Here is a 27,751-nt window from a genome sequence, read left to right as displayed (position 1 = left end):
TTCAACCCAGGCCATTCTATGGTTCTATGATTCTACGATTCTATGATTCTATGACACTATTGAATCACATAATTCCAGTGAGCAAAATGAGAGCCCTGGAGTAGATGGGTACAAATCAAGAACTAAAGGGAAGGAATTAAAGGAGAAGGTTGTGTGATATGTGCAAAGAAGTACCATTTACTAGACAGAACTCAACTAGAAATGAGATTGCCTGTGGAACTTCTTAAAAGTACTTTTGTAACTGTGCATTTTATTACTGCGCTTATTTTCTAACTTCATTGGTTATTATACAGCAGACTTTTAAACTGACCTTAACTTCTACAGGTGGCTTTGCATTTCAGCATATTAATCTTTCTTTCTCCTGCTGATCTGCACAGGCAGTGAAGGAACTTATTAAGAAACTCATTCTATGATGGCTTTTATGAAAGCAGTATATAGCGTGCTGAAAAGGGCAAAGCTAGAGTGCATATACAGACATTGAATTGAACACCGGCCAAGTGTGACATTGGAAATTTGTGGAAGTTGCTGATGGATAAACAAGCAAATTCAGACTGGTGGAAAATTAAGTTCAGAATATGTTATAAAGTGGATCTGTAAAAACAATCTGAATGTATATACGCTTAGAAAAGGTAGAATGTTAAGCATAAAATGCATGTGCAATAATACTCAAAGACAATTTTAAGCTTCATCTCTTAAAATTCTAACTAATGTATCTCTGCAATGATTAAGACATTAATAATAAGAGCCTACTGAATACTTAAAAAAAAACAATAACAAACAAACAAAAAAACCAACCTTCCTAGACAGCAATCACTGCATTTTGAGCTAACCTCTGGCAAATTTTAAGGAGAAACTGACAGGATCCTTGGGAGTCAAAAACACCTTCTGATTCAGAAATATTCATGGAAGTTGAGTTATAGCTAAGACAGTGTGCAGAATTTTTAATGTACAGATAATAATGTTTGCTTTCTCATGCTAAGGTATTTACAGCCTGAAGAAGATATTCTCATTCTCTTTGAATCTCGATGTGAGTAGTGATTGCAAACGTTATTTAGAAAACTCTGGTAGAATTTCATATATATATATATTTTTTTCCTGTCAGAACTTTTTATTGCAGTTGAAGAGTTGTGATTTCCAAAAAGTATAAAAAATGTTATTTCCATTATTACACATATTTCCATTTCCATCAAATAATCATGTTTCCAGAAAGAGGTGGAAAACAATAGCTTTCATCTAGAACAATCTCAAAATCTTTAGAATTATATTTATTCTTACTGTCTGATAAATACAGTATCATAGATTGAAGAGTGACATTTTCAGGATCCCTGTCAGAAATCTTAGCTGTCAAAGACCAAGAATTTAAGGCATCATTTGAACTTGAAATACAATTATTTAGGTAGGTAGTTTTTCTTGACAATTCCATATGTGCGTACGCCACATAGAAACAAGTACTAAACTAAATTAATAGAATCAGGATTTATTTAATTTGTAATGTTGTATTCTCTATTTCGTGTAGCCCACACTCTGGCTAATGCTAATGAATATACAATGAATTTTTTGAAACCATTGTGCAAGAATGGCTCTTTATTATGTAGTATTTTATTATTCTTTTTTTCTTAGAATTAGTTAAGATAGGTGGAAGGATCTTTTAGGCTACATTCATTGCAAATGACAGCTTTTCATGTAGCAGGTTTTGTGTCCTCAAGTTTCTCTTCATTCTAACCATTTCCCTTTTAAGTATCAGAAATGTTTTAGGCTAATAACAGTGTGGACAGTAGCTATGCTGAGTTTCAGTGTATGACGTGTTAATCTTAAAGTTATCTTGCTGAAGAGAAACTAGAAATAATAGTGCATTGGAAGTCAGAATCACAGTATAGAGGAACTGCAATGTATCTTCTCAGCTTTTCTTGATGTATTCCTTCTAGTGTCCCAACTTCCTCAAAACTTTTATTGTAAAGATCATCATTTATACTAGGAAAGCTGCTACAGTTTTTCTTAGATTACTTTAAAGATTAGATAACAGATGTCAATTACTCTGTGAAGAGTTAAGCACTGACGTTCAACAATTCTAGGCACTATAAGTATCTAGATAGATTAGATGACATGATGGGTTGTGTGCTGAATTAAAACTTGATTTATCATGCAATTTCATTTAATTGTCACTGAAATCAGTGAATTTGCATGGCTGATAAAATTTCCTATCTTTGATCATCTGTTTTCTTGATAATTAGTTAAAAGTTTATGTAACTTTATTGTGAATATCACCAAAACCTACAAGAATAAACAGAAAACTAAAATTAAAATAAGAGAAGGCTAACTCAAGAAATATATTTTCAAAATGTATTATGAAAAAGGAACTATGAACAGCATGTAGGGAAGACAATCATGAGTATTGAAAATAAAATATAAAATTTTAAGAAATTAATTTTCACCAGAAATTATACAAATATTTATCCATTTCCTGATATTCATTTAAGCATTAAATAATGGTGTGTACCTGTGTATATAATTTGAAACCTGTGTATGCACAATAATAAGCTGAAAACATCTTCATATTCTTATAATTTTCTCTCACATCATAATATTAGAGATACTCCCTCTGGATAAGAGCCCTCATGAATATTCAAATATGGATCTTATTTGAATTCTTAATACCTTGAAAAGCTTTTCTAAGCCAAGTCCCCACTTGCTTATCACTTTGAAAAATCTTCCCCTTCCTGCATATGTTTAAGATCAGAGTATGTTTGCAAAAATGACATCTTGGCACTGTGCAAATTTTTTGTTTCTTGCAATTTTGTTGGTTATACAGATTTTTCAAATATGTTGCAAAATAAATTCAATTTGCTTTTTAGAAAATACAGAGCAGATATCTTAAAAGTGGATTTTTTCTCTATACGTCATCTATGTTTGTTATGTATTTGGTACTGCATAGTTTCAGATTGTATCAAGTCTTCTTACCCAAGTATATAGATAGGTCCAAAAAAAATGTGTTCTATTTATTTTCATGGAGTCTTCAACATATACAGAAAAAATAATAACATTAGTTGATAGAGCAAATTGTCGGATACAAAATAATATTTTCCAACATTCTCACCACCATTAGCTATGCATTTTCACCCGCAATGAATAAGAGCCTTCAGATCATGCACATAAAAATGACACTAATGTCACCACTGCTGAAACACATCCCCACTGCCTCACTATGCTCAGATCTACTATTTGGTCTCCATAAACCTTGAGCAAGTGTTGATGAATATGACAGGGTGGATTTTTTTTCCACATGGAGGAATTTAATTTCCCACCTTTGCTTGATACAAACTTCCATGTCAGACACTATTTTGTCAGATGGTCCGTACGCTGCTATATGTAGCATAGCAACAAAATGTAATGAAACTTTGGTGGGAAGGCTCAATCTCTGCTGTCATATCACCAACATCCGCCTCTATTGTCATGGGTCAACATAATAAAAACGGAGGCATTACTTTTATAGCAGCTCTTATATGTATTTTCTCCATTCTGTGGAACATTATTCTGCATGTTTGGGATCTGGAAACTAAAAGGTCGGAGGCTACTATGCCACTCTTTCAAGGCATTTAGATACATAATTGCTGTTTATGTATTACATTTTGATTGCAGTGATTGTAATTTTAGGTACTTCTCTGTCTTTGAGGATTTACACCTCAGTGGTTTGACAGGAAATAAAAGATGTTGTAAGGCAGAAAAACTTAGATTCTCAGATTTCTATACAGAAATCACAAGATTGTCTTTCCACTCCTTCTTGCTTTTTCATTATCACTGTTTGGCATGTCACCCAGTGATGTAGATGGACAACTATTAGTCTTCATATTTTCATTCTTACCAGTTATTCTTTTGTTTTTCATGTGTCAAAGCTGATATCTTAGCAATTGTAATCTTCAACGTGATAGAAATATAGAGTGCATACTACAGAAATACAAGGCTACAAGAGGGCTGCGTAGAAACAATTACTAGTTTTCTTTTATTTGTCCTTGTTCTGTGTACTCTGAAGTCAATGGCAGAACTGTAGAATTTGTTGTTTAATGACTTACTTGAAGGCCTATTCTCTTTTCTAGTGACTTTATAACCCAAGGCATCAAACATTTCTATTGGAATTAACATCAATTAACCTTCTCCTAAACATGAATTTTTACCTTTGATAATCTGACTACAAGACTGAAGCAAAACCAAAATGCACAAGCAAATAATACTCTAGGTGGAGCGGTTTAGAAGCACAGCACAATAATTCTGTGGATAATAGGGCTAATGCTTGTATTACTGAGACTAAGAAGATAACTGGTGTACTTCTGATTGTATGCAGAGCGTTTAATGCAGTTAGTATGACTTCTATCAATAATGAATTTGCTGCATGAATCAGAACAAAATATGTGATGTTTTGTCTGGGGCATTTGATGATTGTGGAAAACTTACATTTTAGCAAAAATCTCTAAGTTAAGAAATAGCAGACTTGCTCATTGACACAGGTTATTTTTTAAAACATAGTTTGTATTTAGAGAATTGATATAATATAGCAACATTTTTAATTAACAGTTTTTATATTTATAGGCTTCTCCATAATCAGTTTGTGAGAAGGAAAAATACTGACTTCTATAGTATATCATTTTTTTCAAAAATGCTTCTGTTGAAGGAGGGAAGACTTAGTTTGGGTGTTGGGGAGAAGTTCTTTAAAGAGAGAGTGGTGAGGTGCTGGAACAGGCTGTCCAGAGAGGTTGTGGATGCCCCATCCCTGGAGGTGTTCAAGGACAGGTTGAATGTGACCATTGGCAGCATGATCTAGCATTAAATGTGGAGGTTGGTGGCCCTGCCTGTGGTGGGGGTTTGGAGATTTTAGATCCTTGAGGTCCAATCCGGGCCATTTGTGATTCTGTGATTCAGTCTGAGAGGAAGAAATTCCAGAATCTCTAGGCTTATCTGATGCTCCTAATCTTCTTTTTTTAGCTTGTTACATGAGCTGAAAAACTACATAGTGCTGTTTGTGTTTCCAGACTGCATAAGTTTTATCAGTTATCTACAAAAATTAAAGAAATTTTTCAAATCAGCAAATGATAAAACCATTGAATCAGTATTTACAATCAATGTGAAGATCTTTCATTTAGTGTGTATTTTACTCCTTGTTTTAATTGAAATTTTACTTCAGGGAAGTAATAATTAAAAACGATTTTCCCAACGCTCCTCAATGTGTAAAACCAAAACTTCATTATTACCTTTTATATAGTGCTCTATTCCTATCACGGTAAATTATCTGAGAGCGTATTCTAATGAGATTCCTCAATTATGATGCACTTAATGGATGCTAAAAGCACTGGCAATTAGTAAGATTTACTTTAAGTTGTCCATGTGTTCATGTAATAACTTAGCAGAACTTTTAAGAGACAAAGCCTGGCATTTTAAACTCCAAAGTATATTGTAATTAAGACGCTTGTTACAGTCATTAAGTATTTTCTTCTCCTTAGATTTGAGTCATTATGTGTGTCAGAATTCTTTAAAGCTGTTGTTCTTTGATGCTGTAATTTTGAAAAAAAAAAAAAAAATAATAACCTTGCCATTAATTTTTCAGTAATATTGGCATTTTATTTCAAGCTGTATGCTCTAATTAAGAAGAAGCAAAAATTAATTTTCAGATGTGCTTCAGACGTTTGGATAATAAATTGAATAAGTGAGATAAAAATGTGATATCTTCATCTAATAAAAAAAGAATTTCAATATAAGTTGTTTATTAGTACCACATTTGTGATCAGTTTTATTAATTCATAGAAAGACTTGACATAAAATCCTCAAAAACAATATTAGAAACATTAGGTCTATCATACCATTAATCTAAAAGATCAACAGTCACAATATCTGTCATTTTCTCTTGCCTTACAAAAGAATGAAATCTATGAATCACTATGCATGAGTTGTTTTGTCACGGAATTTGTTCTGTTGATACTAGAACTGATTTTGTAAATGTATAAGATTTACCTACTTTATTCAGCATAATATTGAACTATAGATGGAACTTCATTGTGAAAAAAAAAATTCTTCCCATGGCAATATTTGAAATAAGTGATCTATTTAAGAACAAACAAACAAAAAATTCCCAGTGAAATGCCTCTGTACACATTTGATTTATGAAATTGTGTGCATGACATCTGGGAAATCACCCATGAAATGCTTTAGTTTGCAAACTAAAGCTGATCAGCAACACAAATGTCATAAAATCATAAAATAAATAAAATGTCATAAAATGTCGTCTCTTTCAGTAGAATGTGACTACTGCATATCATGTGTCGGACTGCATGTTAAACTCAGTTTGCTTTATGAAAACATTCTTAGTTAAATCAAAAGCAGAAATCATTGTATTTTTATATGCTATTGTAAAATGAATGGAATTCTGCTAATCAAAGTAATAGAAAGTAGATTGTAAAAGTATGTGATGATGCTACTGAAATCATATTGGAATTAGTGAAATCTGAAGAATTTCCTCACATATTTTTACAACATTTTACAACAGCATTTCAAGTTAAATGTTAAAAAATGAAAAAATGAACTGATCATCTAAAAGCAAAATTTTATTCTCTACAAGAAAAGGGCTATTTTTAATGACTTTTTTTTTTTTTTTTTTTTTTTTTTTTTTTTTACAGCTGAGGATGCATGTGGAGGAACTATGAGAGGATCCAGTGGTATCATTTCAAGCCCCAATTTTCCTAATGAGTATCATAATAATGCAGATTGCACATGGACAATTGTGGCAGAGCCTGGGGATACTATCTCACTCATATTTACAGATTTCCAAATGGAAGAAAAATATGATTATTTGGAAGTAGAAGGTTCTGAACCACCTGCAATATGGTAAGTCAGAAACTGCAATTTTTATTTGATTAAAAAAAAAAAAGGATATGTGAAAGGATGACTTGTGGTTTTTGCTTTTCTCAATATATCAGGCATTCTGAAAGTTAAGAAAAATCAACCAAAGCAAAAGACAGTTGTTACTATGAATATATTGATATATAATATACATATAGGGATTCTAATTGCAGCTATAAAATAATTCCAAAATATATTCAAAGACTTTCATCAAGATTAAAGGCTCATTCACCTCAATTTCTGTGAGTCTAACTATTCAATTGGTGAAACCTTCAGGGAATTTAATGATATTGAGTCTTTTCAGCACAGAGCTTGAGAAAATCACATTGATCACAATTGTTAGTCACAATCCTCTCAGGATGAGTGTCTGCGGAGAGAATTGCATGTGTAGTCCCACTATATATGTGGGTCTATATATAGGGCCATTCTTACAATCATCTAGACATTTTCATCCTGATCTGCGAGACACAAGATGCTGGATAGTTGTAGCATTTGTTGCTTCTTTCGGTTTTTATTTTTGTCATTTTTGTTATTTGTTTGTTTTCATTTTGTGTTAATTTCAGATACACTGCCTTCAGAGAGGATTTCTATTTGTTAACTTTGCAATAGTAGCAATGTTTTTGCCAGGCAGATTTTGCAATTCTTCTTTGCAATTCCCATTGTAACTGCATTGTATGAAACAAGTTGATGAAATAAAACATTAAAATTCTCTTTCAAGGTCAGACTCTGTTCACTGGAAAAAAGAAATGATACAATAAATACAATAAATTCTGTGGTTCTCTGGCCTGGTAGTTTTAAGGCACCAGCATCATACTGTTTTGAAGACATGAATATGAAAAATTCTTGTGTTTGTTATTTTGGTTCAGATATACTACCAGATCACAAAGAGGACATATACAGAACCATAACTCTTAAATTGCTAATTGGATAACAAAGCAGTATGAGGGCTATGCATAACAGATAGATGCATTTGCATAACAGGCAATTGGCTTGTTAAAGTAAGTAGAGTTTTGTTTTCTTATTTAGAAAGAAGAAATTAAAATACAAATTCAATAAGCTAAATTATTTTAAATCTTATAAGAGGAAAATATCTCAGATTAAACAATTATATTGTTTTGAAGACAAATCTAAATTTCTACAGATAATGCTTATAAATTATATTCCTTACAATCTCAGTGTATTGTAGAAGTCTGTACACTGCATATCAGCTTTATTGAATCATCTTTCATAAAGTTAATTCATATTGCCTCCTACGTAATTAATTACCTGTACTACAGTATTACTGAATTGCCATTGACTTTTCAAAAGGCTAAACTGAAATCTTTTCAACAAGCTGTCAACTAAAACAAATTTTAAACAATTTATTACAATAATTATTAGTGAACTAATATATAGACAATATGAATCACTTGATTAGCTAAATATAGATTTGATATTTCTTGAATATATTTTGTATATTCAATCATGAACTTCAAATATCTACTTTTTTCTGAAAAAGGATTTGAAAATATTGAAATGATATAATAAGAGTATTTATAAATGGAAGTTCCATTATCTATTTACAAATAAAAAATGAAATTTTAATTTAATAATTGGTTATGTAGAGGAGCAGATTGAGAGCAGAGAGCATGTGTTTCTTTGTTGCTTTTCTTTTTTTTCCTATCATTTATATTCTCCAAATTAGACTTACATTTAGTTTTGAAAAAACATACCCCCCATATACTGGGAAAAATAGATTTGGAGAGCTTAATCAACAAAAATTTCTAAATTAGATTTACACTGGTCATCTTTTATATCCCCTTAAAATATAGCTGGATGTTTAGTTCAACATATCCTCCTTTTTAAAGACTGCCTAGAGTATAGTATTAAAACTAAAACAAGGCTCTTGATTTTTCATTTTGGAAAGCAAACAGTGCATGACTCGTAAAATTACCTTATCATTTAATCTGTGATTGGTATTATTTCTGAATCATGTCTTAGATATTTTGTTGCTTTACATGACTATTTAAAAAAAAAATAAAAATTCTTATTCTCTTTCTGCACATCTAATTGCATAAGGAAATAATCCTACTTCCTGTTTCTAAGTAAAATAAATGAACTAGATAGTCAGTGGTTATCCACAATAAATGACTAGGAATTCTTCAGGAAGTAATAATTGTCATCTTTTTGTCAGTTGTTATATCATTTCAATTATGCCAAGTATTTAAGAAAATCTTGATAGATCATTTTCATTAAGTATTGGGAAAAAATTATGTAAATATTCTTCAGGATTTTTTTCTGTCTGATTTCAATGGCTGACTCTGACATTTGATAATTTGAAGGAAAGTGACATTTTTCATGCTGCAAGTGAAACTGAGAGAAAATAATTTATTCCATATAACTATTTTTTCCCCTTTTTTTCCCTCAACAAAACAGAAACTCAAATGAGATATAATGAAACATTGCTTTCTACTTAAATGAAAAGTTAAGAGTTTTAGACAGCCACTGATGAAGAAAAGTATCAATTTTATTATGGGATAATTTATCTAGCATATGGAATCTTGGAGTTAAATGATTATCTGAACAAATATGAGTTTATTTATGACGGTGTCTGAAATACTTAAAATGTTTCAATCTCTTATTCTGTTATTGTTAAATTTAAATGAAATACTTCCTATTCAATCATTTAAAAAATGGAATACTCTAACTTTGACTTAGTTGTCCTTGTTCCCAGTGTGTAACCTAGCCCAAATTCTGAATACAACTGTTAAAACTGATTCAATTATATAGACATCATGGTAGAACCTCACTGCCAGAATATTCTGTAATAATGTGCTTAGAGCAAAGTCTTCATGAAGGATGATGAGGATGGAAAATTTCACATTGTCCTCAAAAAGGCTTTAGAATCATAGAATCATAGACTTCTTAGACTTGGAAGAGACCTGTAATCTAGTCCAACTCCCCTGTAATAAACAGGGACACCAGATTTACATTAAGTTGCCCAGGGCCTTATTCAGCCTTGCCTTGAAAGTCTCCAGGGATGGAGCATCGACCACAACACTAGGTAACTTGTTCCATTGTTCACCACACTCACTGAAATATTTTTTTCTTATATCTAACAAAAATCTACCTTCACTAAATTTGAAGTCATTTCCCCTTGTTCTATCACCACAGACTCTGCTAAAGAGTTTGTCCCCTTCTTTCCTATAGCTCTACTTTAGATACTGAAAGACCACTATCAGGTCACCTCACAGCTTTCTCTTCTTCAGGCTGAATAGCCCCAGCACTCTCAGACTATCCTTGTAGGAAGGTATTCCATTCTGTATATCATTTTTGCGGCTCTTCTCTGATATGCTCCAACAGGTCCATGTATCTCTTATATTTAGGACTCCATATCTGTACACAATATTACAGGTGAGGCTTCACCAGGGCAGGATCACCTCTCTCAACTGCTGACCATGCTTCTTTGGATGCAGCCCAGGATATGGTTGGCTTTCTGGGCTGTGAGGGCACATTTCTCACTCATGTCCAGCTTTCCATCCACCAGTACCCCAGGTCTTTTTTGGCAGGGCTGTGTTCAATCCTTTCATATCCTAGCTAGTATTGGTGCTGAGGGTTGCCTCAGCTCAATTACAAGATCTTGAGTCTGGATTTGTTGAACCTCATGAAGTTCACCTGGGTCCATTTCTCAAGTCTGTCTAGATCCCTCTGGATGGCATCCTGTCCCTCTAGTGTGTCGACTGTGCCTAACAGCTTGGTGTTATTGACAGACTTGCTGAGGATGCACTTGACTTCACTGTCAATGTCACCAATATTAAAGAGGATTGGTCCCAACACTGACTCCCGGAGGACATCACTCATCACTGATCTCCACCCAGACAATGAGCCATTGACCACCTCTCTCTCATCTCAATCCTGCAGCCAGTTCTTTGTCCATTGAACAATCCACCCATCAAAATCCATATCTTTTCAGTTTAGAGAGAAGGATGTTGCGAGCTACCACTTCAAAGGCCTTACTGAAGTTGAGATAGATGACATCAGACTCTTTCCTTGTCCTCTAATGCAATTACATCATCATAGAAGGTCACTAGTTGCTCTTCCTTGTGCCTTAGCATAGCTTCCAAAAGGATCTGTTCCATGATCTTTCCAGCTCTCAAATCTGTATCTTCAGTTTTTACCAACTTAATTTATCTGCTGTTGAAAAACGAATAGGAATTTTCTCCTTCTACATGCTTGGAGAGTTTGGGTATTACAAGGAGATTCTGCAAAGATATTAGACTTAATTGAACTTAAAATTATGATTAAGTTTGAGTGATTCAATACATTCTTTCATGGTCTTTCTGTAAAGAGATTTCTATTTCCAATAAAAAGTAATGACGTCATAAAATATGAGCTTAGAGCTCTCATCCGGAGAATTACTGCAGTAACCTGAATAAAGATCACCTTTATTTTATTTTATTTTATTTTTTATTTTATTTTATTTTTTTCCAGAGAGCACATAATTATGCAACTTTAATTATTTCTTAACATGGAGATGAACATTACTGCAGAGATGCTTGAGAGCGTAGCAGTGACTCAAATATATGTCTGCTTTGACAAAAAACAAAATATGTATTTGTTGTCATTTCTTTTCATTCTGGATAAGGCTGTGCTTATGAGAATATCTTTGCATACTACTTTAGTATTTGATCCACCACTGGAATGTTCATACAAAATAGTTCTTTAATAGAAAATTGAAATAAGATGCGATTGTTCTTTCTAAAGAAAATAGCTCAGTTTTATTATTCCAACAGTGTATTTTTCAGAACTTCAAAACATTTCTGATTTAATTTTCCTAAAATGTGAGGTAGGCTTAGAATTTCTTACAGTAAATTGAAGTATTGATCTGTCTAAACCAGTACTCTGTATCTGGTTTATCCAAAGTATTGTCATTTTGTGTAGAAAAATAGATACAGCCAATGAAAAATGGAATATACCAAATGAAAATATGACAATAGCAAGGCAATTTATTTCTGTTCTGAAATATATTTAGGTATTTCATTGTTTGATATTGCATATTTTGTAGATTATATTAATTTCCTTAAAATAACCAGTTACCAAAAAACAACAGGTAAAAAATAAAAACTAAAAAATACTGCAACATAATTTTTTTTTGTTTTTCCAAAAAAAACATTATCTTTTACATTAGTTTTTAATACTGTTCTGTGAAGAATGAAATTCTGTATTCTTAAACTCTGTCCCTTAGTTCTGATACACAAAAAAACAACATCTAGTTCAAACCTTAACACTGCCTTCCGAATTATATGGATGAGAAGAAATAGGAATACAAAAAAATATAGTCTTTCTTCGTGTTCCCAAGTTGGGCTCCATGTGGAAAAAATTGCACTCAATTACATTCATCAACACTTGCTGAAAATTTATGGAGACAAAACGGTGGATGTTAACACAGGGAGGTGATGGGTGATGTGTTTCAGCAGAAGTAGAGGCAAAATGAAAGAAAAACCATGTTCTGGATGGGCATGCTGTCATACAACAAAATGAAGTGTCTCAATTAGTTCATCAACACAAATTGGTGGATTACAATCAGGAACTGTGTAAGGAGCTGACTAGCAGTGAAGTTTCACCACTGCATACTAGAGGGGCTGGATCACATCCCTCAATCTGCTGACCACCCTTCCTTTGATGCAGCCCAGGATATGGTCGGCTTTCTGAGCTGTAAGGACACACTGCTGGCTCATATTCATCTTGTCATCCACTAGTACCCCCAAGTTCTTTTCAGTAGGGCTGCCCTCCATCCTTAAATCCCCCATCTTGTATTGATAGTGGGAGTGGCAATTATCCAGGTGCAAGTCTTTGCAGTTGGATTTATTGAATCTCACAAAGGTCAACTGGGCCCACAGCTTAAGCTTGTCTAGATCTCTCTAAATAGCATCCCATCCCTAGAGTGTGTCAGCCATACCACACAGACTTGCTGAGGGTGTACTCAGCCCCACTGTCTATGTCACTGATGGAGATGCTAAAGAGCACTGGTCCTAGTACTGACCCCTGGGGGAACACTTGTCACTGACCTCCATCCAGACACTGAGCCTTTGACCACCACTCTCTCAGTACGATTTCACAACCAGTTCCTTATCCGTCAAACAGTCCACCAACCAAATCCACATCTTTCCAATTTGGAGAGAAGGAGGCTATGGATCATGTCAAAGGCCTTATTGAAGTCCTGATAGGTGACACTGGAGGATCTTCTCTAGACCACTGATAAAAAAATGACAAGGTTGGTCAGGTAGGACCTGGCTTTGATGAAGACATGCTGTTTATTCCATATCACCTCTCTCTCTTCTGTATGCCTTATCATAGCTTCAAGGAGTATCTTCTCCCTGTCACAGAGGTGAGGCTGACAGGTTGGTAGTTCCATGAGTCATCCTTTATACCCTTTCTTAAAAATAGGTGCTGTATTATCTTACTTCCTGTGACCAGAGACTTCACCTGAAGTCAAATATCAAATATCATCAAGAGTGGATTATGGAGAGAGTAAATTATTATTATGATGGTGTTTATTAATATGTGTGAAGTTTTCCTCATATGAAGTCAGTGAGCTATCCAACAGTTTTCAAATGAGCAACTCCTTGTTGGACGGGCTGTCTAAGTAGACTGTACTCAACAGAGATAGGATTGAATCAATTTCCCAAAGTCTTAACAGTAATCAAAGTGAAAAAAATTCTCAAGAAAACTTATCTAGTAGGAGAACACTCTAGTTTTTCTTCCATCCCTCTTGAGCAAGGATTTGCTGACTACTGTGTCTGCACTTCCATGGCCCACTTTAACTCTCTTTGGATGAAGCAGCCCTGAGTGCTACAAGTATTGCTATTTGTAACTCTGTGTAGAAACCAGATAAATGATAGTCCAGATCTGGGGAATTTTGCTAATTAATTCTTAAAAAGAAGAATCCATAATAAAAACCAAAATATTCTGGAGTCCTTGACTCAGTAGCTTCTGGAGAAAAAAATATAGATGGAAAAATTACTTGATAATTCAAGAAAAAACACTTTCACTGTTCTTACTCAAGCAGAATACTGCACGTTTTTTTTCATAGTCATTTACTATTGTCTCAGGATGGCAGTTGCTGGCGTAGCAGAGGAGACTGATAGTTGCTGTCATGACTTGAAATATGGGTGACTGAACTGGCAGATCCTGCAAGTATTGTTGAACAAGCCCTATTTTGTGATTCATGACTTGTATAGTAAGTGAAGGGGTAGTACACATAAGACAAAGTGTAACATAAAACTTAAAACAAGGCAAGGAAAAAAAAAAACCTCCAAAACCATTCAAAATAAAAATATGTAATTTTCAAGTTTGTTTTATTTGTCATTCATATAAAATTCACAGAACCCTCAGGTCTGTTCTGAGTCTCTGCCATGATCTTTGTTTACTTTATTCAGCAAAGTAGGCAATATGTCTTGGGAGAAAAGTTATTCCTGCAAAGGTAATCTCGTATCACTCTTGCCTGTAGATCCCAGACAAAAATCATTAGTGTTTTCTGTATCGAGTAAACTGTTTACATTCATAAGTCCATCTTTTAAGTCTCAAAAGACAATGGTAAAAAGTATAGTATTTCAAATAAGTGAATAAAATCCTGTGCCTCCATGAATGAATCCTAAAAACAAGGTAAAGCATTGCTTACATGGGGCCTATAAACTACTCAGATCTTCAGATGCTCCTTCATTTATTTATGATTACGCATCTGTTTTACATGTGAAGATCATTTTAGGAATGGGTGCAAAATCACTGGTGAAACTAACCAGTAACTAAAGCAAACCATAAGTGTCAGAGCAATTTTTAGTAATTACATAGTGTGCAGGTAACCAAGAGGTCACAATCTGTAGTTCTCTGGTTGTGACATAACAAGGGGTAAAAAAAGAAAAGTAATTCATATATGCTTACTGTAGGTTTATTTTTTTCTGCCTGCAATAGGTCATGCAGATGGGAAAAAATGCCAAAATGCAGTAATCCAAAGCTTTAAAATGTAAACTAACAACAACAACAACAACAACAACAACAACAAAAAAGGAATTTAAAAAGAAAAGAAAGAAAGAAAGAAAGTGAGTTCAAATACTTGTATAATTTTCTTCAAATACTTTTATCCCAGGAATTATTTTTAATGTTAAAAGGTCTTAGATGTTTTTAAGTGGAATGCCTAAATTTTCCTCATTTTGAAACCATGAGAGTAAATTCATCAAAGTGAAGCCTACAAATTTCAGGATCTGAAAGATAAATTCAATTTCCCTGTGATATACTTCATGAACAGTGTTAATGTATAAAAACATACCCTCTGTTAAGAAGATAAAATTGTAAATGATAAAGAAATAGGGAAAAGATTAAAACAGATTATTACAGAATATTACAATTTAGATAAATAAAGAATGTTTATCTTTTCTGACTCTAGAATCAGTAGAAACTCTAAGTGATCTATCGGGCAGCAATTCTAATGCAAAAGTGGCATTTTTAACCAGCATACATAGTAAAGTTGTGGAAGCCATTGTCATGTGATTATAGTGAAACAATAAATAGACTGAGAAGCAAAATAAAATTCATACCAGGAATATTTTTCAAGGCTGTTAAACATAAAGATCTACTTTATGTTTATATCTCTGTCCATAACATTACTAGAAGTTATAATGATGTATATAGGGATGAGTTTCATTCTCTGTAGTCATATTTTCTGACAGTATGTGTAAATGATCTGTTATTACTCATTTTAATAAAATATTAGTGTATTACTGATCTAACACATAATTATATGCATTTTTTCATATAATCAAGGACGTGATAGTTATTATAAAAAGTATTATGATATAAGGCCTGTCAGTGGGAGATTTTTGCAAGCTATACAAGGCAAATAAATTATCGTAACTGAGATATATCGGGTAAGAACTGAAATTTTGTATCTGTAAATAATTCTGTGAACTGAACTTTGGAATTCTGTTTATTTTACAAAAATACTCATCCAAAATTTGTGATGAGACTACCTAAAGCTGCCAAGTCATTATTTAAGGCTCCAACAAATATATTTTTTCACCTGGTAGCACTTATGTAAAGTTTAACCATAACCATTAAAATGTGAATCATAATTTTGAGGTAAGATTTATGTGATTTCAATTTCCAGAAAATTAGGATTTTCACTGAACTTTTCATGTCTCTGCTAAACTCATTAATGAAGATATATATAGATAATTCTAAAATAAGACCTCCTAATTATTTCAATGAAAACTACAACAAAAAGTACAACAACACTAATAGAGAAAATTCTCAGCTACAGTACACTATTTTAAACATAGCTACCACCATTAACTATGCATTTTTGTCACTGGTGAACAAGAGCCTGAATGCTGCGTTTGTAAAAATCTGTACCAGGAGAGGTTACACACTGTCCCTGTCGCCACTGCTGAAACACAGCACCCACACTTTACTGTATTAAAATACACTGTTTGATCTCCATAAATGTTCAGCAAGCATTGATGAATGTCAACGGCTGCAATTTGTTCTGCATGGAGGAATTTAATTACACCTTTGCTTCATATGCACTTCCATGTCAGATGCCATTTTGTCACATTGTTCTTCTGCTGCCATCTGTCTCATGACAAAGAAATTGAATGGAATATTGGCAGGAAGCTTCAACCTCTACTGCTATACCACCAGCATCCATCTCTGATGTGGGCCAGCATAATAAAACAGGAGTCATTACTTTATCTTTTCTCCGTTCCTTTGATTGGAGAAACCAACTTCCAATCTTCTTTCTTGGCTAGGTAAACCTTTTGTATATTTCTGTGTAAAACAGTTGGTAGAGCCTTTACATCTCCTCTTCAGTCTTTTCTGAGCTCTGACATTTGAAGTTGGACCAGTATATTGGAATCAGCAGAAAAACTACCTACCCCATAGTACATACTCTCCCATCCTTGAAGCATATAACACAGGTTCTCACATCTTTCATCTGGATATATTGCATTACAGCACAGCTGTTTTTCCCCATTCTATTTTATGCCAGAGGATAAACTTCTGCCATCAGCCCTGACTGCTGAGCAAGAACATGCTGTCCAGTACATCCTAAGTGAAGGATAAGGTGACAGACTGTTGCTGTAGGGCTTGGTTTGTTTGATAGTTTACATTACGTTTTTCAAATAAAAAAACACTTCAAATGAAGATACCAACTTTCTAACAAAACTTTCCAACTCTCAATAACTTGACTATTTTGATATTCAAACCTAAGATGCAAATGTATTTCTTATACTGTAGTTGGGTTTTATTATTTTTTTCCCCACATAATTATAATAAAGGAGAAATTCCTGAAAAAGAGGTAATTAAAGAAACATTACACTACTGAGACAACTGTGCAAGTAAAAGTAGTTTGGATACTGTGGGAGATAAGTGAGATACGATTATGACAGCAGCAAAAGTTAATACTCCTTAGAGTATGATTATTGTTGCTTTGAATTATAAATGAATCTGCCAGCAATATCCACAAACCTATTACTAGATTTAAACTGGCTAGCTACATGTTCTGTTTCTACTGAAAATTCTGTTAACAGTGAACTAAAGCTTTGCTAAATGTTCTGAAAATGATTTTTATTACTGTAGTCTGTGTTTTAGGCTTTTGTAGACATACATTGGAACACTGCATTTCCATTTAATTATGGTGATTTTGTGTACTGAGTCCCCAAAACCAGGAAGCAGAACAGTACAGTCAGTACATTTTCCTAACCTCTTCTACAAAAATTCAGTACATGTAAATAAAGTTTGAATCATTAAATTTGTGATTTCAACAATGGGCTATTGTTAAAAAAAAAAAAAAAAAAAAAAAGTAATTCAAATTAAATAAAAGCCTGATTATTCAGTGTGACTATTACTCTTACTTTTTTCTTGATCAATCTGATAGCCTTCTATTATGTCATGACTGGCTGAGTAGATGAGGGAGGAGCAGTGAATGTTGTGTGCTTTGACATCAGCAAAACTTTTGACAGTGTCTCCCACTGCATTCTTGTAATGAAGCTTATAAAGTGTAGGATAGATGAGCAGATGATGAGGTGGACTAACTCACAGAACTCAGAGGGTTGTGATCAGTGGAACACCTAGTTAAAAGCCTGTAGCTAGGGTGTTCCCAGGGGATGGTACTGGGTCCAGTGTTGTTCCATATTGTCAATGATCTAGATGAAGGGATAGAATCCACCCTCAGCAAGTTTACTGATGATACAAACCTGGAAGGAGTGGCTGACATGCCAGAAGGCTGTGCTACCATTCAGTGAGACCTGGACAGGCTGGAGAGTTGAGTGAAGAGGAACCTTATAAGGTTCAACGAGAACAAGTGAAATGTCTGCACCAGGGGAGGAATAACCACATGCATCAGTACAGATTAAGGGCATCAGATGGAAAAAATTGACTATGAGCCAGCAGTGTGTCCTTGTGGTCAAGAGGAAGTAAAAGAAGTATTAAAAAGAATGCAACCAGTAGGTTGAGGGAGGTTATCCTCCTCCTCTACTCTGTCCTGTTGAGACCACATCTGGAGTACTGTGTCCAGATCTGGACTCCTCAATTCAAGAATGACAGTGGAGGGCTCCAAAGATGATTAGGGTCCTGGAGCATCTCCTTTATAAGGAGTGCTAGAGACCTGAGACTGGGAGAGATCTTATCAGTGCTCATAAATATCTGAAATCTTGGATTCAAGAGAATGTGGCCAGGCTCTTTTTGATGTAGACCAAGTGACTGGACAAAAGTCATTGGATACAAACTGGAACACAGGAAGTTCCATCTGAACATTGGGAAGAAATTCTATACTGTGAGGTTGACAGAGCACTGGAACAAGCTGCCCAGAGAGGTTGTGGTATCTTCTTCTTTGCAGATATTCAAAACCTTCCTGGACACTTTCTTGAATAGTAGATAACCTGCTCTGACAGGGGAGTTTGAACAAGGTGACCTCCAGAGATTCCTTCTAACTCTATGATTCAGTGATTTTGTGATTCTGTGAAAATAAACATACCATGAGAATGAGGTATGAATTAGCTAAGGTGAATGTTTCTTCAAGTAATCTAGACGGGTTTCTGGACAGAAAGTATGTTTAAATTTTGCAATAAAACTAGCCTTCTCTGACAGATATCAGAATTTATCTTGATACATTCTCAGAAGAAGCAAACAGGAAATAGGAAAGAATGAACTCTTGGAAAATTATCCCCTTTAGTTTCAGTGGCTCTGCTTACATTTCAACATCTTACTTTGTATTAAAGAGTTCTTTAAAGGCATTTCAGGAGTTGTATTGACTTTTCTTTACTCTTATGAAAGATGAAATAAAATAACTAACATGACAGCATTTGGGTTTTTAGTCTAATATTAGGGAACAGCTCTTTTAAGATTTGGATTTACATTTGGATTTAGTGTCTAAGTATGAGTAATGAAAGTGGCAGATACTTAGAAAAACTTTCAAACTCTAAAAGTACTTCTTCTAATAAGACCCATGGGGTCCTTAATTTTGCTACAGAGTGGGAGTAATTTGACTTACATTTTAAACCTTATCTCCATCCAGAGTTGCATGCCACTTTCCCTTTATTCTGTACAGAAAATATAATTAGAAGTCTTTAACAGTTTGAATATTGCATGCCAGTATGTGCTTTTTATTTTAACTACTGTGGCAACATAAAGTACTAAGGATTAGGGAGATGAGATATATGAGAAATAGCTTTAGGTAAAGATACTTTTCCTTCCTATTTCCCAACGTCTTTCAGTTTCTTTAGGGCAAATCTAGGAAAAGACATATCAATGTTAACCCAGTAAATACGGCTTTTAGCTCATTGCTGGTAAAAGGATACAAGCTTTGTATTTATTGCAGAGGGGACTGTGTCTGTGTGGTGAAGGTCACTGACAAGTGGTGTCACCTAAGGGTCTGTCTTGGGATCAGTGCTTGTTAACAACTTTCTTAATTACATAGATGATGAGATCAAGTGCATCCTCAGCAAGTTTGCAGATGATATCTAAGTGTAGTTTCATATGACAGAAGTAACTAATGCCATACAAAGGGACCTAGACAGGCTGAAGAAGCAGCCCCATGTAAATGCCACGGTGTTGTCCTTGGGTCATGACAATCCCAGCTACAGTACAGACTGGGAGAAGAACTCCTTGAGAGCAACACTGCAGAGAAGGACTTGGGGGGTAAAGATGGATGAAAAGCTTGAAAAGAGCAACCAGTGTGCACTTGCAATCCGGAAGGCCAACTATATCCTGGGCTGCATCAAAAGAGGAGTTATCAGCAGGGTGAGGGAGGTCACTGTTCTCTACTCTGCCCTTATGTGGTGCCACTTTAAGTATTTCATCCAGGTTTGGGGCCCTTAGCATAAGAAAGTTGTGGAGCTTTTGGAGCAGGTCCAGATGAGGGTCATGAAGATAATCGGAGAACTGAAATACCTCTCCTGTGAATATGCGCTGAGGGATCTGAGATTGCTGAGACTGGGAAAAAGAAGACTATGGGGAGATATCATTGCAGCCTCCCAGAACTTAAAAAGAACTTATAATGAGGAGGGAGATCGAGTTTTTACATGTCTGACAGTGACAAGGAGAAATCATTTCAAACTAAAAGAGGGGAGATTTAGTTTAGATGTTAAGAGGAATTTTTTCACTTAGAGGGTGGTGAAGCACTGGAACAAGTTGCCCAAAGAAGTTATGAATGATCCATCCCTGAAGATGTTCAAAGCCAGATTGAATGGTGCCCTAGACAACCTGATCCATTGGATAGCAACCTACCCACAGGAAAGGACTTCGAAATGGATGATCTTTAAGATCCTTTCTAATCCAAAGCATTCTGTGATTCAGTGACAATTCTTCTGGGGTATCTTGACTTGAGCTGTTTTTAGCTTCTTTAGGCTCTGACAGTAACCTACTTGTTAACAGAATATGTTATATTCTGTTACCACCTATAACTACCACATGAAGGTCTGACAAGCAGCTGTTTTGCAACAAACATTGGCCAGCTGTGCTAATTAGACTGTGGAAGGGTGGCAAACAATGAGGGGAAGAAGAACAAAAGAAAAAAAGGACTCAGTTTAAGAAAGATGATTCTTCCTAATGTTGAGGAAGGGTAGTTTTATCATTAACCTGAGGGATGACCTCATGACCTCAGGATATTGACTCTCAGTAAACATCCCTTTCCCTACTGCTTAGGGAAGACTAAAATGTTGATCTTGGGACAAAAAGGAATGCTAAAAGGATAAGCATAACAAGAGCAAAAAGGGATAGATACTATGAAGACAAATTCACTCTTATTATTAGTGAGACTTTTTTGTATTTAGATTTTTTTTTTCTCTACCGAAACATTAATTGGATTAAGAAGAAATTTGGTCCTGTAGGTAAAGGGTGTTCACTTCTTCTGCTTCAGCAAGATTCTGGCTGTAACAAGCTATACAAACCTATTGCATTTATGGCTCACTAAGTATCAGACAGAATGTGAGGAGTTTTTTTTGTTTGTTTCATTAGCTTACTAGTGCTTACAGGAAATACTCCAGAACAAGCTTCCTTCATGTATTCGGGCAGTAGGTTTACAAATATAGTAGTTCATTAGATGGAATAATGAGACAGTAGAGAGAATAGCCAATTATGAAATAATAAAATGTTGGCAACAATTCAGGAGAAGAAAACTATGTAAACGTCTCACTGATAATGATTCCAGTCTGATTGTTAGTTAATTAATTAACTGGTCAGATACAAGTTGTATTCAATTCTGTTTTATTTAGAGTATCTGTGAAAATAAAGAAATATTTAGATCCGTAGGGAAAACACTCAGGTGATTATACTCGTCCTTATAGCTATCCTGGGTGCTCAGTTCTCTAACCAAGGCCCTTAGAGATTTGAGGTTCCTGAAACAACATTCAACAGTTTTGTCTTGGCACATCCAGGTAAACAAATTTCGTAGTAGCTTTTGGTGCCCACCTTATCACAATTTCTGGGCCACCAAGCTGAGTCTCTTTGAGGTACGCCTCACTTTCACAACTTGCTCAAGCTGGGACTGAATCTGCTCAGTGTCACAACGGCCCCTCTGTCTGCATCCTCCTGGCTGTTCTGACCTTGGCTTGGTCTCCTGAGTTATACTATGGAGCTCTGCAGCTTGCTCCATCTTGTATGGTAGAAAGACCACACATTAACATGTGCAGCCCAAGTGAAGTTAATATATATTTATATAGATTCTTTGTTCTGTTTAGGAAAATTTGAGTTGAAGCTCCAAGTCACTTTTCATAAGAAGGATTTCCACAGCACTGTGAATAATGACACTTTTAGAGTCCCTGACATCTATATGAAAATCAGCAACTTAATACACTAGTGTTCAGGCAGTCAGGGCAGCAATGTTATCCAACAGAATTATGTTTATTACTTCTGTTGAAAACATCACATTACTCATATCACAAACTAATATATCAGAGTATGGGTGTTTGGAAGTCTTATCTTTCATAATACTTTTTTTTTTTTTTTTCCCTGCCAGATTAATTGGAAAATCTTTGTCATATTATCATTTGGGTTTATAAGCTTCAATATAGTTTTGAAGTTAAAAAGTATTTCTTGATCTTGGCACTTTTCTACGTTTTATATCTGCAGTACTACAAAATTTCATTAATAATGTTGGATTTTCATCAATCCTTAATAATTGTATGGTGGTTTCTCATAGACTTCCTTTATATTACAGTAACATTACTTTGAAATTGAACTCTTTCCAACACTGCAAAGGCATGACATGGCTTTCATATATTTCAATGCTGACATTTTTAGAACAATTACATTTTTTTAAGTCTTCCAGACATCGTAATAATCTTGATGAAGTCTTAGGTTGAATTATTTTTAGCCCTCTAGCTGAAGAAAATTAATTAATAGATAGCTAAAGGATTTTTCAGATTTTTTTTTTTTTTCTCCCAAGGTGACAACATATAAAACTCTTCATTTCTTCCTTCCAAAAACTAGCTTATTTATTTTTTCTTTTTTGATATTTTATAAATTAGAAATAATTTTTGTGATTTTTTTTTGACCTAAAATATTACTTTAGTTCTAAATAGCTCATCAGATTAAGCTTGAAAAGTGGTAATTTACTGTTCTAAAAATCTGAAATAGGTATTTGTCATTCACTTGGCTTCAGTTGTGAGATGTGTAAACAACAGTCATATCTGTATTTAAATTTAAACTTGTCAGTGTCCTGATTCTTATTAAATAAATGCTTATTCCTATTACACATGGTTTAACAGAAGTTTGGCCCTGAGGAAGAGACTATTACTGACTTTGGTAATGTAATACCCTGAACTTGGTAATAGAGCATTTTGTTCTAGGCATTTTTGCTTCAGACATCTTTACATGTCTGACACAATTTTAACTTTGAGAAAACTGGCTTTAGGGAGAAATTACTTTGTATTCTCTCCTTAAAGACTGAATAGTTACTATTACTGTTTTTTATTTGAATTATTCAACGACTCAATAGTGAAACTGCATATTTTGATAAAACAGTCCTGTAATTACCATTTTGATTGGTCTGCTTTCTAAACCAGTCTGTTTTCTCACTGGATGATAAACTAATGAACCATCTGGAGAATGACTTGACTATACTGGATGTATACACAAGAACACACTTGATACTCACCTACATCTACACTTTCAGTTTCAGAGATATTCATATACTTCATACATTCGTACATTTTCATTTTCAGTGAAAATCTCTACTCATATAAAAGTTCTACAGCTTCAGTCACAGAAACTACTTGCTAAATCTTTTTCAGATATATAAGTGTTAAAAATGTTGATACTGCACAAATATAACTTGTATTTAAAATTCTAGGAAACCCAGAGTTATGAAAATATTTCTTTCATGTTACTTGAATATTTATATTGAACGTACTTTCACAAAGGATCAACTTATAGACACTTATCCATCCTGTTGACCTCTCCTGCTATCTATTCAAAGATAGCTGAAATTATCTATTTGCATGTAACATTTATTTGATATCTTTGACAAGATTCAAATCTCAAGTTCTCAGCTTAGACAGAAATAGATGTTAAAAGAGGAAGGAGGGGTATTTTGGTTTTCTGTTTGACAATATATGTCACAGTGTCCTTGCTCTGAAGTGATTTAGTATAATTTGGATGGAACATTCCCAGAAAAATAAAAGGCAGAGAAGCACCAGGCTAACTAGCTGGCAAAACTGTTGATTAGCTAATAAGTGATATAAGCTTATTTGGCTTTAATTAAGGGTTTCATCAGAACAAAAACATTTCTGTAGAATGTATTGACACAAATACTAATTCAATTCTGGAATTATTTGATAACAAAATGATAAATAAAGGGAAAATTAATTGATACAAGAATAATCTTTCACCCATAACATAAGCTAAGATAGATGCTCTACTTAAACCAATGTTTAGTGTGGGATTTCAAAGTTGGAATTTCTCTGTTGAAGGCTGCATAAACCACCATGATTTAGATTTATGTATTTTTGACAGCAAAGATCCCTCATCAAGTAATTTTGAAAGAGAATTGGAAAATGAAAGTTGACTCTCTTTGTCCTCTTCCTATAGTCTTTTACAAACTAGAATATTTTTTATTTTCTTTCTTACTTGACAAAGGTTGATGACCTAGGATGACATTCTTGGAACCCCATCACTTTGTTTGAAACAAGGATTAAACTGCTATGCTCAGTTTCCTGAAGAAGTGCTCTAATTTCTTAATTGTCAGTATTTATTTTTAAAAATAAAAGCCTACATATGCATATATCACAAACCAAGAAGTTCTGTAACCAGAGCTCCTGATTATGTCAATGGTAAGTTGAACATGAGTCAACATGCCCAGTATGGCCAACTGCACACTGGAGTGCATCAAACACAGCATTGCTAGCTGGTTTAGGGAAGTAATTGTACACTGCCTTGGTGCAGCCTCATCTTGAATACCGTGTGCAGTTTGGGGTGTCATAGTACAAAGAGGGTATAAAACTATTAGAGAATGTCCAAAGAAGGACCACAAAGATGGTGAATGCTCTAAAGGGGAAGACATATGAGGAGTAGCTAAGACATATGAGATTGGTTTGTTCAGAGAAGAGGAGACTGAAGGGAGACCTCATTGAAGCATATGTCTACCTCATGAGGCAGAATAGAGAGACTGGAGTCTCTCTCTGATGACTAATGATATAACCTGATGGAATAGCATGAAGCTCTGAAAGGGGATATTCAGGCTGGCTATCAGGAAAATGATTTTCATCAAGAGGATGGTTGGACACTGGAGAAGTGGTCAAGGTACTGAGCTTGCTGGAGTTCAAGAAACATTTGGATAATGCTCACAGTAATATAGTCTGATTTTTGAGTGTTCCTGTGTGAAGTCAGGAGTTAGACTCAAAGGGGTCTCTTCCAAACTGGGATATTCTATGATTCCATGACTCTATGTTTTGCATACTTTCTTCTTGGAACAGTATTACTAGCTTCAGCCTACCAGAGAAGTATACAGAATAGCTAGATCTTACATCAATTACCAACAAGTATGAGCCCATTTTTCCTTGGAGCACTGTGTTTTCAGGCTCATGTGGAAATGACTGAAAATTCGGTGGGGCAGGAGTGTGGGCAGGAATCCCAAATAGAGGTGCAAGAATTTGTACAAGCACTTCCTTATCCCCTCACTATTTACTTTCTTATCCATTCAACATATTTCTTTGCTAACTCATTGCACTGTTTATTTTTTTTTCTTAAATTCTTTTCTAAACATCACCTTTTTTTAAACATCACTCTCCAAATTCCTTGGATATAGGACTCTGTGTAAATTTCTTAAGTTGAAAAAAGTTATATTCTGTTTGTTCTTTAGCTGAAATTAGTAAGATCAGCATGTGGACTTCCATCATTTAAAAGCACTCTAGAACAAGAATTCAATGACACTTTCATAACCAATGTTACCAGATAGGCATTTTCTCACATATGTTAATCATTGAGGGAAAGAAGGTGCTAACATAATTTCATAAATTTGGAAAGTTATCTTAAAACACATACAATTTTCAGATAGCTTGGCTGTGAAAGAATGGAAGGAACAGTATCACAATTTTTTTTTTCTTTCAAAAGTCTTCCTCACAAAGTAAAATACACAAGCTTATTAGCTATATATTTAAGGGGTACTTTTTTATTTTTCTTCACTCCTAAATTACTTCTCTTATTATGAATATAATTGACTTCAAATATAACAACTCACAATCTAGAAGTAAGTCCAGACAAGTGCCTTAAGGCTGAATGCAAAAATAAATTGATTATACCCTGTGAATGCAAACACGTTTTTTCATAACAAAAGTCACGTGACGATCCAACCCAGCAGAATTTGTAGAAATGTAAAGAAGTCAGAACGGCTTCCTTATCTGGAAATCACTTGCACGCTAAGTGCATATTGAGTGTTGAATATAGGATGAATAGAAAAGTTGCTTTCCAGGCCTTTTAGTAGGTATGAGAACTCCTGATATTTAGCATTAGTTAACATTTTCCACATTTAATTTTCAAGTTTTAAATCTGCTGTCTTATTTGTAATCTATAGGACAGAAAACAAACAAAAAACAAAAGAACCATAATGTTTGGTATAATTTTTTGAGAGCAATTGTTGAGTAAAACACAAATATTACCCTAAGATTAATATTTTGGTCAGTCCTATGTAGTAGAAGTAAAAAAGTTCTCTCTTTGAAAATACAGATGAATTGGTTTAAAAATCATCAACATCTTTCAAATTTAGCAAATGCTTACTCAACGAAACGCTTCCAAATTAATATACCCATAGAAATGGACATCTGTTCATTGTATAATGAGGATCATCATTCAAGGTTCAGAATATAGATTCCAAGTCAACCTAAAATCTCTAGCTAAATTTTCAATTGTGACTTCTGAAATCTACAAAAAAGATAACACAAATTTTCGTACCTGTACTTTTTTTCAAAGCTATTATTCATCATTGAATGTATCACTTTTAATAAAGCAGACTATTAACAGAAAGATTTAATGAAAGCTTTAATTTGTTTTATATGAAACAAGATTTTTTCAGTAGAAACTATTCATATTTGAGAATTTATTTTCTTTTCTCTTGCCTTTTCTTGAAATTGATCTCTTATCAGAATATGTTGACACAAAGCGAAGTAGAATAGAACAAAAATATTTAATTTGGGTGTTGCAGTGTTTTGTTTTGATTTAATTTTCTCTCTTAATTTTGAATATTTATGTTTGTCAAAGTTATTATTAATCTAACTTTGCTACAAATACATTTTCATAGGACATCTGGAATAACATGCTTAATAGTAATATGAAAACGAAACAGTGTTTCAGCATGGAGCACTGTGAGGGTGTTGCTGTCTACATTAGGAAAGGAATAGAATGTCAGGAGCCATCTCTGAATTACAGTCATGAGCTAGTCAAAAGCCTACAGGTAACAGTTAGAGACTAAGGCAGAAAAGGGAGCCTTCTGATTGGTGTCTACTACTGGCCATGAGATCAGACGGAGCCTGTTGATGTGGCTTTCTACCTGCAACTACAGGAGGCACTGCAGTCACAAGCACTCATCCTGCTGGGGGACTTAAAACACCCTGACATCTGCTGGAAAAGTAGCACCATCAGTTGTAGGCAATCCAGGAGGCTCCTGGAACGCAATGAGAATAACTTCCTGAGTTGTGTAATTGATGGCTCCACCAGTGGGATGCAGTACTGGACTGCTGCTCACCAATGTAAATGAACTGATTGGCATCATCGGGATTCGAGGCTGCCTGGACTGTAGTGACCATGCTATGCTTTGAGTTCATGCTCTGGAGGGATATGAGACAAAGAATAAAATTAGGGAGCTAAATTTTAGGAAAGAGAAAATCCAGCCCTTCAGGGAGTTAGT

At 34.4% G+C, this 27,751-nt stretch overlaps 1 protein-coding gene across 2 annotated transcripts in view; it reads left to right on the top strand.

Annotated features, from left to right (window-relative positions):
* CSMD3 (CUB and Sushi multiple domains 3) overlaps positions 1-27,751 on the top strand; it is a 538,229-nt gene that overhangs the window by 156,334 nt on the left and 354,144 nt on the right. For both annotated transcript variants that reach the window (XM_085221591.1, XM_085221590.1), the window contains exon 5: positions 6,660-6,867. In XM_085221591.1, coding sequence (XP_085077717.1) covers positions 6,660-6,867 — 208 coding nt within the window. The remainder of the gene's footprint in view (positions 1-6,659; positions 6,868-27,751) is intronic.

This window comes from Meleagris gallopavo, chromosome 3 (assembly GCF_905368555.1).
Source record: "Meleagris gallopavo chromosome 3, MGAL_WU_HG_1.1, whole genome shotgun sequence".
NCBI lineage: Eukaryota > Metazoa > Chordata > Aves > Galliformes > Phasianidae > Meleagris > Meleagris gallopavo.
Note: the sequence above shows the minus strand (reverse complement) of the source record. Positions and strands in the feature narration are given on the sequence as shown.